At 63.2% G+C, this 11,774-nt stretch overlaps 2 protein-coding genes across 2 annotated transcripts; one reads left to right on the top strand and one right to left on the bottom strand.

Annotated features, from left to right (window-relative positions):
• Nucleotides 1–86: 86 nt before the first annotated feature.
• Nucleotides 87–6,322, bottom strand: TMEM198 (transmembrane protein 198). The gene is made up of 5 exons (XM_025442060.3): nt 6,045–6,322; nt 5,525–5,729; nt 2,626–3,201; nt 1,340–1,542; nt 87–992 (listed from the first exon to the last, which is right to left on the bottom strand). Exons 2-5 carry the CDS (start codon nt 5,688–5,690, stop codon nt 855–857), a joined length of 1,083 nt encoding a protein of 360 aa, XP_025297845.1. The 5' UTR covers nt 5,691–5,729; nt 6,045–6,322; the 3' UTR covers nt 87–854.
• A 485-nt stretch (nt 6,323–6,807) lies between these two features.
• Nucleotides 6,808–11,409, top strand: CHPF (chondroitin polymerizing factor). The gene is made up of 4 exons (XM_025442057.3): nt 6,808–7,155; nt 8,093–8,666; nt 9,199–9,378; nt 9,707–11,409. The coding sequence occupies exons 1-4, from the start codon at nt 6,848–6,850 to the stop codon at nt 10,964–10,966; spliced, it is 2,322 nt and encodes a 773-aa protein (XP_025297842.1). The 5' UTR covers nt 6,808–6,847; the 3' UTR covers nt 10,967–11,409.
• The last annotated feature ends 365 nt before the right edge of the window (nt 11,410–11,774 follow it).

Below are 11,774 nucleotides of genomic sequence, written 5' to 3'. Positions count from 1 at the left end.
TGTGTAACCAGCGACACAGGACACCAAGGGCGGCAGTGCTTCCCATTTGGCCCTCGAAAGTGCCAGCCACTGAAGACCATCACCGCTCCTGGCAGAAGCCACACAGTTTGGCACGTTTATAAAATATGTAAAACAGGGTGGGGTGAGGGGAGACAGAAGCATGAGGTGTCCAGGGTGGCACGACAGACACCAGACATGCACCGTGCATTTAGGCCCCCTCCCCCAGCCCCTCTCCCTAGCCCAGCCCAGAGCAGCACCCCCCACCCCCATTCCCTGCCACTGCTCTCAGGCTGGTGGCTTTGCAGAGGACAGGGGACCAGGGTGGAGGGTGCTGCCGTTTGCCCCATGGACAAGGACAAGAAGCCTTAGGTGAGTCTGGGTGAGAGGTGGAGCGATGGGGGAGGAAGGCAGACCTCCTCCACTTAGACATGCAGGAGAGTGGCCTGTGGGACCCCAGCAGTGGGAGAGGAGGCAGGGCCAACCTCAGAGAGAAGCCCTACCAGTCAGAAGTCTAAGGCAAGGGTCCCAGTGTCCCCTCCAAGCCCACCCCTCCATACATACAACACACACACACACAGGCGACACACTCACAACCCTGAGCACACCCCAATAGGGCTCACACCCCGCATCCCTCGGGAGCCCCTCTGGAGCTTGGGAAGAGGCTTTCCCCTTAGGCCAGGCCTAGCCAGAGACAGGTTCTCCCTTCTTGTAGCCAGACCAGCCCTCTTCAGGGTGGGGAGAGGGAACGGCCAAAGGCCACAAGGCCAGGCGGGCTGGGTGGTGGCCCAGCAGGCTTCCCCAAGCTGGCGGAGCTGGTGACCGTAGAGTCTAGGTGGGTGGGAGCAGCAGTACTGCTATACCCGCACTGGGGGTCCTGAGCAGGCCGTCAGCGGCCCCCGAGACCCATACTCATAGTCCGCATCTGTGGGTGAGGCCATGAAGGAGCTCAGTGAGCTCCCTGTCTGCCGGTCCCGGAAGCTCTGGATGTAACTCTGCGGGAGAGGAAAGACAGGTGTGAGAGGGCACACCAGACCCTCCCAGAAAGCCCAACATCCTGTCCCTGCAGCCCACAGCCTGAGACTCACCCCAGACCTCTCCGCACCAGCCCTGCCACCGCACCCCTCTACCGTACCTCATTAATATTCATACTCAGGACACCTTTCCTCTCCCTCCCAGAGCCCGGCCGGCAGGCTCCTGGTGCAGGGGTTACAACAGGTGGACAAATGCTAGGCCTTCTAGAGTGTGGTGAGCCCCCGGGGGAGGAAGGCCCTCTCCTGCTCGCAGAGTCTGCAGCACTCCCCTCTCCCCCATGCGGGCTGGAGGGGCTCGGGGTGCTCACCGGGGAGAGGACATCTCCATTGAAGCGTTTGATGGGCACCGGCCTGCGCCGATAAGCAGGGTCAGGAGGCCCAGGCCTTGGAGGAGCCCGGGGGCCTCTGGGGGGTGCCCGAGGGGGTCTCTTCTTCCTCCGCTTCTCCTTGCGCTCCTCCTGCTGCCGGATCCGCATCAGCTGCACGCGTCGCCGCTGCCGGCTAATGACCACTGTGAGGGGATGGGCAGAGAAGGGTCTCATGGGCCCACGGGCCTGTCTCCCCCAAGCCTCCCCGCTCCTCCCCACCTCAGGGCTCCAGGCTTCCGGATTCCCTTTGTCTGGGACCCCCCACTCCCCCTTCCTTTCCTGGTCTCCCACCCCCCAGATGGGATTTCTGGCAATTGTTTTTTTTTCTTCCAAAGGTCATATGGTAGAAGATTCCTAGACTTCTAAGTACTCCCTTGCCAGCTGTTATCCCTTTGCCCACCCTGAGCCCCCAGTGACTCACGTAAACCAGCCATCATCCTCTCTCATCCAGACGACCACAGCCTCCTCCTCACCGGGCCACCCTTCCACACTGGCCCTCCCCGATGTTTTCTACACTCAGCAGCCAGCATGAGCATCCCAAACCCTCAATGAGAGTCTATCCCCCAGCTTTAAACCTGCAGTCGCATCACACTGCCTTCCTGGTAAAATCCAGGGTCCTCATCGTGGCCTACGGGGCCCACACAAACGACATGCCTCCACCCCCCCCACACCACCCCCCAGTCCACTTCCTCAGCAAACCAAGCTCTTTCTTTCTGGAGACCTGCCCTTGCTGCTCCCTCTTCTCTAGCTCTTTGCATGTGGCTTCTTAACCTCCAGCACTCTACTTACATGTCACCTCCTCCAAGTGGCCTTCCCCGACCACTCTATCTGTAATAGCCTCTATAGGTCCCTTGTTCACATTGCCCTGCATATCTCTTCCGTACCACCGCAGAGCTGGAATTAGCCAGTTTGTTTGCATGCCAGTGTCTGTCTCCCTCCACCTGAATATAATCCCTTGAGGGCAGGCGCTTTTTCGGTCGTATCCCCTGTGCCTGTAATGGGCTTGCCTCAAAGCCACACAGCCCCACACCTTGTCACAGAATGGATGGTGGGGCTGAGGTACTGTCTCCCCAGACCCTGAGCCAGTCAGCTCTCCAACCGTACTGAGGCCTTCGGCCGCTGGTGTGTACGGCTCCTTCCCCCACACCCCGTACCCACCGTCCCCCCCACCCATCATCCCTGGCCACTCGTTTCTCTCTCACCCACCCTGGCCTGGGCCCTCTCACCTTCTGTGTGGGAGTCACCCTCGGCTGTCACCCGCCACTGCACCAGAACTCCCATCAGGCTGAGCAAGGGCCAGAGTGCCAGCAGGGCCCAGCTCCGCCAGCAGAGGGGAGGGACTGGGGCGGCTCGCAGTCGCTCCACCGCATAGCGCCCCAGCAGCAGCAGCTCGGCAAAGTAGTCGGCAGCAGTGGCAATGAGCGCAGCACCGGTCACGGCGGTGGCCAGGGTGGTGAGTGGTCGGGGCCAGCGCAGCGTGAGCAGGGCACAGAGTAGGCCGCCCCCCAGCAGCAGGCCTAGTGGGCCCCACACGGAGCCCGGCTGGTAGTAGGGCGCGGAGCCCAGCAGGGCGGCAGCAGCGAGCAGCAGGCCGAGCAGCAGCCCGACCAGGAAGAGGCCCACGCTGCGCACCAGCATGGCCACCAGCCCACAGAGCAGCCCAATGCCCAGCGCGATGCCCGCACTTGCCCCGGCGCTCAGCTGCGTCTCCAGCACCCGCTCTCGGTAGCACAGCAGGAAGATGACCACCGAGCCAAACAGCAGCCCAGTGAGGAAGAGCACTGCCTTGAAGCAGCGGTAACCTAGAGGGGAACAAAGGCTAGTGAGGGGCCAAAATGAGGGCACCTGGCTCCAGGCAGGAGATCGGAGGGGTCATGGACATGGAATCACATGGGAACCAGGACCAAGATGCTAAGATCAGAGACTTGGGGGCCACTGGGGTCCTGAGGGCATCAGTTATGGGACCACTGAGATCCAGAGAGGTCAGAGAGATAGGTCATTGGGAGTCCCTGGGAAAGCAGAGAGATAGAGTTATTGAGATGAGCATTGGGTCTTTAAGGGTCAGAGGAGTCAGATACATCATTGCTGTCAAGAGTGAATCAGTGATAGGGTCGTTAGGATCCTTGGAATAATAGGGGTCAGAGAGATAGGTCATTAGAGTCACAAGGGGATCAGCAATTAGAATCATTGGGGCCTTGGGAGGGATTGTTCAGAGAAATGAGGTATTTAGAAGTCAGAACTTGAGAGATGAGGGTCACACAGGTTCAGAAAGATGCGGTCTCTGAGGGGTCATAGGGCTTCAGAGATATGACATTATTACAAAATGACAAAGAGAATGGAGAAGCAGGGTTTTTGGGGAGGGGTTCCAGAAGATGAGGTCATTGCAAGTAGGGGAATTGACAGGCATGGAATCGTTGAGAATATTAAAGACATTCTGAGAGAGGGTAACATTGAGGGCAGAGAAATGGGAAATGGTGGGGCGGGGCAGAGGGGCCAACAATGGCATCACAGGGATCAAAGTGTTAGGAATAATAGAAGGAGACAGCGAGATGGAAGGTAATGAGATAACTGGAGATGGGTGGGGGTCACTAGGGTCACAGGGTGTCAAAGAGGATTATAAGGGGAGACAGTGGTCATAGAGTTTCAGCAAAATGGAAGTTACACCCATTAAGAGGACCTGGAAGGTAGATAGTGAACTTGGAAGGTAGAGTACCTGGACTTGTGGATACTGAACAGTTGGGAAGATGGAAGTCAGAGATGGAGGTCAAGGGGTCAGGGAGCACCAAAGAGAAAGTTCATAAAGAGGAGATTCAGCTTTAGGAATGAGGGGAGGCGTCAGAGCCCGGGGGGTTCTGGGGTTAGAAAGAGTAGAAAGAGGAATAGGACATGCACAAGGGCGTAGCGTCTAAGATCCTGGGAACGAGGGCATCGAGGAGGGTAGGGTGACGGGGAAGCCCAGGAGAGGGGGAATGTTGGGCTGCACTGTGTGCTTCTACCCACTGCAGAAGGAGTGGGTATGGGTAGTGGACGGCATGAGGGGACAGACTCCTTGGAGACCCAGAATGTGTCCTGAACCCTTGGAAGGGCACTTCCTCTTGCTCATTCTGCAGTTGTTCAGCCTAGAGTTTGGGGGTGGAAGGGGAGGGACCATCTGGCTCCCATCCGGGCCTACTGTGCCGCCATTCTTGGGGCGGGGGGCGGGGGGGACGTATAGAGGCTGCAGAGCACTGGTCTTACGGCACCTCTGCTCAGCCTGGAATCCAGACCTCTGTACTTCCTCCAGTTGCCTCTGATGCTCCCCCTGGAGGCCCCCAGCCCATGGAGTTTGCTGTCCTCTCTGAAATTCTGTAACTTGCTGGAGTCACCGGGCACTTACTCCACTAGCCCATCTGGCACCTTTGTGCAAATTAGAAAAAGTCATGTCTTCCCTTAGGCAAAGCAGTCTGTGCCCAGGCCTAGAGTTTGGCAAGTGAGCATGGGCTGGATTTCAGCCCCCAATTGCCTATTCAACTGAACTCCCTTGTGCGGTGCCCATCCTATACAACTGTTCAGGGCAGCCCTGATTACTAGAACCTACCTTATAGGCTATCTCCCTGTATGTGACTACTGTCCAGCACATTCTAACATGTATTACAGCTGTGAATGTTCCAGAAGTCTCCCCGCTATCGGACAACATGCCCTGTGGCAAAGGCCTAGGCTCAATCACCCTGCTAAATGTTTTCAGTGCCCACGTAGCACAGTGACCCAAACTCAGCTTCACCACAATAGCTATTATTTATTGAGTGTCTACTATTTTCACAACAGCCCTATGTGAGACGAATATCATTATCCCCACTGTTCAGATGAGAAAACTGAGGCTCAGACAGGTTGCCGTGCTAAGGTGTCACAATTAGTAAGGCGCAGAGCCAGTTTCAAAGTCAAGCATGCCTAATTCAAAAATCTGTGTTTTCTAGGATCTAGAGTCTAGATGATCCATGAACATGTGTGGGATGAAAGAAAGAGAAAAGAAAGATAGCTATTCGTGGTGGTGGTGGTGTTCTGAGGTTGTAGAGATCTGGGGAGCCTAGAGAAATAATTTGGGGAACCAGTGGGGAGCCCAGATGAGGGACGAGATAGGGGTCTCACCGAAGAAGCAGTAGACGACTCCAAACAGACAGCACATGATGCAGACGAGGGCCGGCAGTGCCTGGTACCTGCGCTCCTGGGGTTGCTCACAGGGCGCACCCCAGAAGGCATCATCTGGCTCGGGGGGCAGCAGCTGGAACCGGAGGGTCGCCACGGTGCCTGGCATAGTGCCGGGGATGGAAGGGAGTCACCCTCCCAAGTCAGCCTGACAGAGAGGAAGTTGGGGTCAAGGAGGAGTCCCGGGTCCCTCCACCAGGACGGGGGCGAGGATGGGAACGGGGGAACCAGGCAAGGACACCAGTGCACAAAGGAGTGGTGGTGCCCATGTCGTGCAGCTCTGGAGGCATTTCTGAAGTGGCGCAAAAGACAAAGGGCAACAGAGTGCCCGGCTACGGGAGGCCGGGGTGAAGAAGTTAGAAGGGGGCCCTGGGCTGGGGGAGAGGGGCGCAGCAGCCGCCGCTGAGGAGGCAGCCCGGGACCCCTCGGCGGGCGGCCAAGCCTGGGGTCGTCCACGATCTACCTGGGCTGGAGGCGACCTGAGCTCCGGAGCCAGGGAGGCCGCGCAGGGGCCGGAGGGGCCGGAGGGGCCGGAGGGGCCGGAGGGGCCGGGGCTGCGGAGCGCCGGGGGCCCCGGCCGGCTGGGGTCCGAGGCCAGTCCGCCGCGCGGGGAAGGGGGCTGCTGGGCCGGGGCGGCTGGTCTCCGTGCGGCGGCGGCGCCGCTCCGCCTCCGACGGCGGCCGGCACCCCAGGCCCGCGGAGTCCGGGGGCTCGGGCCGCGCCCGCGGGAAGCAGAGCGGCGGCGGCAGGGCCTCGGGCTGCCCCGGAGCCGCGGCCCCATGCCCCGAGCCCGCCCGCGGCCCTTGGTGCTGATGGACAGCTCCGGCCTCTGCTCCTGACGTCACCCGGGGCGCACCATCCCGGCGGGGGCGGGCGGCTCCTGACGTCACCCGGGCCGCACCAACCACGCCGGCCAGGCGGGGGACTCCGCCCCCCGCGTCTGCCTCGCCCGCACTGAGGAGGGGGCACTTCCGGGGGTCCTTCCCCTTTAACCTCCCCCTCCTGCGCCGCCTCCGGTCGCCGGGGCCCGAGACCCCGCCCCGGGGGCGGGGACCTCGCAGTGACACGTCGGACAGCGGCGGCCGCGGCCGAGCCTCCCGCGCGCCGCGCTGCGCCCGTGCGCCGAGCCGAGGAGGCCCGCGGCCGCGTCCGCGTCGGCGGGGAGGGAGCGGGCGGCCCGCGGGGCCCGGGCCCTCCGGATCCGCCCCCTCCCCGGGCCGGGCCCGCCCCCTCCGAGCCTCCCGCGGCCGCCGCGGTCCCGGCGCCATGCGGGCGTCGCTGCTGCTGTCGGTGCTGCGGCCCGCGGGGCCCGTGGCCGTGGGCATCTCCCTGGGCTTCACGCTGAGCCTGCTCAGCGTCACCTGGGTGGAGGAGCCGTGCGGCCCCGGCCCGCCGCAGCCCGGCGACCCTGAGCTGCCGCCGCGCGGCAACACCAACGCGGCGCGCCGGCCCAACTCGGTGCAGCCCGGGGCGGAGCGCGACCGGCCGGCGGCGGGCGCGGCGGAGAGCTGGGAGCCGCGCGTCCTGCCCTACCACCCCGCGCAGCCCGGCCAGGCCGCCAAGAAGGCCGTCAGGTAGGGGCGGGCCGCGGGGAGGCCGCCGGGGCCGGGTCGGGCTCCGGAAGGAGGGGCCGCGGCCAGGAAGTCCTCGGCGCCGATGACTTCCGACGGCCCCGCTTCCCCGGGAGCCGGAGGGAGCCGGAGGGAGCCGGAGGGAGAGCGCGTGCGAGGCCCTGCCGGGGCCGGGCCAGGGCTGGCCGAGCTCGCCCTCCTCCGGCCGCCGCTGGCTCGACCCCGCTGGCTCCCCGGTTGGCGCCGTCGGGTGCCTAGAGCGAGAACTGGGATCCACCTGCCTCTCTTGTTCCTGGGCGCCACACCTGGGGGCCGGGGGAGGGACCCAGGGCATCAGAGCCCCCGCCCGCGAATGGGAACGATTTTCTCCCGAGTAACGCCGAGTTCAGATTTCAGTTTTGCCACTTGCCTTCTGCATTACGGAAGGTGAGTTACTGGAGCCCCCGACCCCAGTTCACCCTTGTCCCAAACACACCACAGTCCTGTGCCAGGTATTCCCTTGAGTCATTTGTGCCATGCGTTTGTGGCCAATGGCATCTTTATCTAGAAATCAGTAGAGACGGCGAGCTGAGCGCCTGGCTAAGCGCTGTGATTAGATGCCGCCAACCCCTTTCCACGGAGCAGGCTGCTGGGTGAGGCTCAGGGGGTTACGTTACCTGCTCAAGGGCACAAGCTAAGTTCTAAGTGGCGAAACAGAGTCAGACCCACAATGTGTCTCTCACGTCTGCGTGGATATTGGCACCTCCGGAAAGCGCTGTGCGGGCGAGGCCAGTAGTTCGGGGAAATCCCGGTGACCCCTGGGACACAGTTGTTTTTCTCGTCCTCCTCCGTGTAGGCGGAGAAGCAGGCCCGGAGGGGATGTGACCTGCCGCGGCCCGTGCATCTCTCCCGCGCCCGCCCTGTTGTCTCTTTGATGACCCTGCGCCCTCTTCTCCCCCAGGACCCGCTACATCAGCACGGAGCTGGGCATCCGGCAGAGGCTGCTTGTGGCCGTGCTGACCTCCCAAGCCACGCTGCCCACGCTGGGAGTGGCCGTGAACCGCACGCTGGGCCACCGGCTGGAGCGCGTGGTCTTCCTGACAGGCTCTCGCGGCCGCCGGGCCCCGCCGGGCATGGCCGTGGTGACCCTGGGCGAGGAGCGGCCCATCGGGCGCCTGCACCTGGCGCTGCGCCACCTCCTGGAGCAGCACGGCGACGACTTTGACTGGTTCTTCATCGTGCCCGATGCCACCTACACCGAGGCCCACGGACTGGCTCGCCTGGCCGGCCGTCTCAGCCTGGCGGCCGCCGCGCACCTCTACCTGGGCCGGCCGCAGGACTTCATCGGGGGAGAGCCCGCCCCAGGCCGCTACTGCCACGGAGGCTTTGGGGTGCTGCTGTCCCGCACACTGCTGCAGCAGCTGCGCCCCCACCTGGAAGGCTGCCGCAACGACATCGTCAGTGCGCGCCCCGATGAGTGGCTGGGCCGCTGCATCCTGGATGCCACGGGGGTGGGCTGCACCGGCGACCACGAGGTGCGCGCGGAAGCCGCCCCACCGGGGCCTCCCGTCTGAGCATGTGCACCCGCCCCCCCTCCCCCAGAGGCGAAGGGGTGGTGGGAAGTAAGGGGTCTGGGTTTTCCATGACAGTGCTGTCACTTCGTATCCCTGTAACCTTGGGTAAATCACTGCACCTCCTGAACCTTGGCATCCTCCTCCATACCAACAAAAATAACTATTGCTCAGGGGTCGTGGGGATTGGAAAAAACAACGTGAGGGATTAGTCTCACACAGAGTAGGGGTTCAGTGTTGGCTGTTATTATTTTATTTGAGCCCCTGCACAGCTCTGAGGTAGGATGTGTATGCCCATTGCACAGATGAGCCAGCAGAGGCTTGCCCAAAGTCACGCAAGGTCACAACTGGTCAAGGTAGCCTTCAACCTGGTAATTCTGACTCCAGGTCCACAACAGGTCATAGGGTGGGAAACTGAGGCCCACGCTGGGAGGCAGGTGGGGAGGCTGTCCCATCGCTCTTCCCATTACGGACCCCCTTCCCTTCCTCTCGCCAGGGAGTACACTATAGCTACCTGGAGCTGAGCCCTGGGGAGCATGTGCAGGAGGGAGACCCCCGTTTCCGCAGTGCCCTGACCGCCCACCCTGTGCATGACCCCGTGCACATGTACCAGCTGCACAAAGCTTTTGCCCGAGCTGAGCTGGAACGCACATACCAAGAGATCCAGGAGTTGCAGGTATGGTCTGGGCCCGGGGAATGGAGGGGACATATCCCAAGACATCTGAGAGATCCCAGGGAAATTAAAACTAGCAGTAGAGTCAGAGAACAAACCGGTTGCCCAGTGCCTGTTTGTTTCTGCCCTTTCTGCAAAGCTCTTCCAGAAACTTCCTTTTTAACTCTTAGGCTGCCCCCATCTGGGAAAAGGATAGGTGAGGGTGCTGGGATAGCGGAGGTTGGCGGGGGGCCAGGCTCCCCAGGGAGCACCTGCTGGCTGCTTAGGCCTCCGGCTACGTGCCGGCACCCGTGGTCTTTGCCTTGCTCATGGTCTTATTTCTCCAACCTAGTGGGAGATCCAGAACACCAGCCACCTGGCAGCTGACGGCGAGCGGGCGGCCGCCTGGCCCGTGGGCATTCCCGCACCATCCCGCCCGGCCTCTCGCTTCGAGGTGCTGCGCTGGGACTATTTCACAGAGCAGCACGCCTTCTCCTGCGCCGACGGCTCGCCCCGCTGCCCGCTGCGAGGGGCCGACCGGGCCGACGTGGCCGACGTGCTGGGTGCCGCCCTGGAAGAGCTCAACCGCCGCTACCACCCGGCCCTGCGGCTCGAGAAGCAGCAGCTGGTCAACGGCTACCGGCGCTTCGATCCTGCCCGCGGCATGGAGTACACGCTGGACCTGCAGCTGGAGGTGCTGACCCCGCAGGGCGGCCGCCGGCCCCTCACCCGCCGGGTGCAGCTGCTGCGGCCCCTGAGCCGCGTGGAGATCCTGCCTGTGCCCTACGTCACCGAGGCGTCGCGTCTCACCGTGTTGCTGCCTCTGGCTGCGGCCGAGCGGGACCTGGCCCCTGGCTTCCTGGAGGCCTTCGCCACCGCGGCGCTGGAGCCGGGTGACGCGGCTGCAGCCCTGACCCTGCTGCTCCTGTACGAGCCACGACAGGCCCAGCGGGCGGCCCACGCAGATGTCTTTGCGCCTGTCAAGGCCCACGTGGCGGAACTCGAGCGGCGTTTCCCGGGTGCCCGGGTGCCCTGGCTCAGCGTGCAGACAACTGCACCCTCGCCGCTGCGCCTCATGGACCTGCTCTCCAAGAAGCACCCGCTGGACACGCTGTTCCTGCTGGCCGGGCCCGACACGGTGCTCACGCCCGACTTCCTGAACCGCTGCCGCATGCACGCCATCTCTGGCTGGCAGGCCTTCTTCCCCATGCACTTCCAGGCCTTCCACCCGGCCGTGGCGCCCCCCCAGGGCCCCGGGCCCCCGGAGCTGGGCCGAGACACGGGCCGCTTCGACCGCCAGGCGGCCAGCGAGGCCTGCTTCTACAACTCCGACTACGTGGCAGCCCGCGGACGGCTGGCAGCGGCCTCGGAGCAGGAAGAGGAGCTGCTGGAGAGCACGGACGTGTACGAGCTGTTCCTGCGCTTCTCGGGCCTACACGTGCTGCGCGCCGTGGAACCAGCGCTGCTGCAGCGCTACCGGGCGCAGGCGTGCAGCGCGCGGCTCAGCGAGGACCTGTACCACCGCTGCCGCCAGAGCGAGCTGGAGGGCCTGGGCTCCCGCACCCAGCTGGCCATGCTGCTCTTTGAGCAGGAGCAGGGCAACAGCACCTGAGCCCGCCCCGCGCCCCGGAACCCCGGCACGGCGACACCCCCTCCTCCCCAACGATCCGCAGCCCCCTGCCAGCCTCGCCGGACAGGGCTGGCCGTGGCCTCGGATCCCAGGGCAGCCCGCGGGCCCCACTCTCTAGCTGTGTGGGTCCTCGGGCTCAGGACAGGCCCCCCGGGAGCTACCTTCGGAGCCACCCCTCCCCACCCCCAACCTGGTCTCCCTGTCTCCCACCCTTGACGCTGCTGATTCAGGCTGTGGCCCCTTGAGTATTTATGCAGTGCAGTCTGCCTGACGCCAGCCCCATCTCCTAGGACCTCCTGGGAGTGGGCTGTAGATGAGTGGTTGGGGACGAGGGGAGCCGAGAGAGGAAGGTGGGGTATCTCCCAGCTTCTCCCTTCTGGACCTGGATGAAGGTCCCTGCCTTTAATAAACTGGTTGAGTGTGGACTAATGATTCTGAGTTTTCAAAAGGTGGCACAGGGACTCGGGGGGGCCAGGGGGGCTGGCGGTGAGGACGGAGACTCCCTAGTCCTGGCTGGGGCCCGGGTTTCCTTTTCCTGGGGATTCAGCCATGACTGTGCCCAGCCCTGCCCCAGCTCCCCACCTGGTCATACAGGCACAGAGAATTCTTTATGCCTCTTTATTCTCAGTCTCGTCAGTGCCTTATAAAACCAGACTGGAGGCAGAGAGGCCTGGGGAGAAGGCTCCCTCCCTGGCCCCCAAGCTCAGCCAGGGTCTGGTAGGTTGGTCTGCTCCCTGTGGAGGGGATTCTGAAGGTGGAGTTGGGGCAGGGGGAACTGGGAGCTGCGCCA

The sequence above is a fragment of the Canis lupus genome, chromosome 37, assembly GCF_003254725.2.
Source record: "Canis lupus dingo isolate Sandy chromosome 37, ASM325472v2, whole genome shotgun sequence".
Classification (NCBI taxonomy): Eukaryota; Metazoa; Chordata; class Mammalia; order Carnivora; family Canidae; genus Canis; species Canis lupus.
Note: the sequence above shows the minus strand (reverse complement) of the source record. Positions and strands in the feature narration are given on the sequence as shown.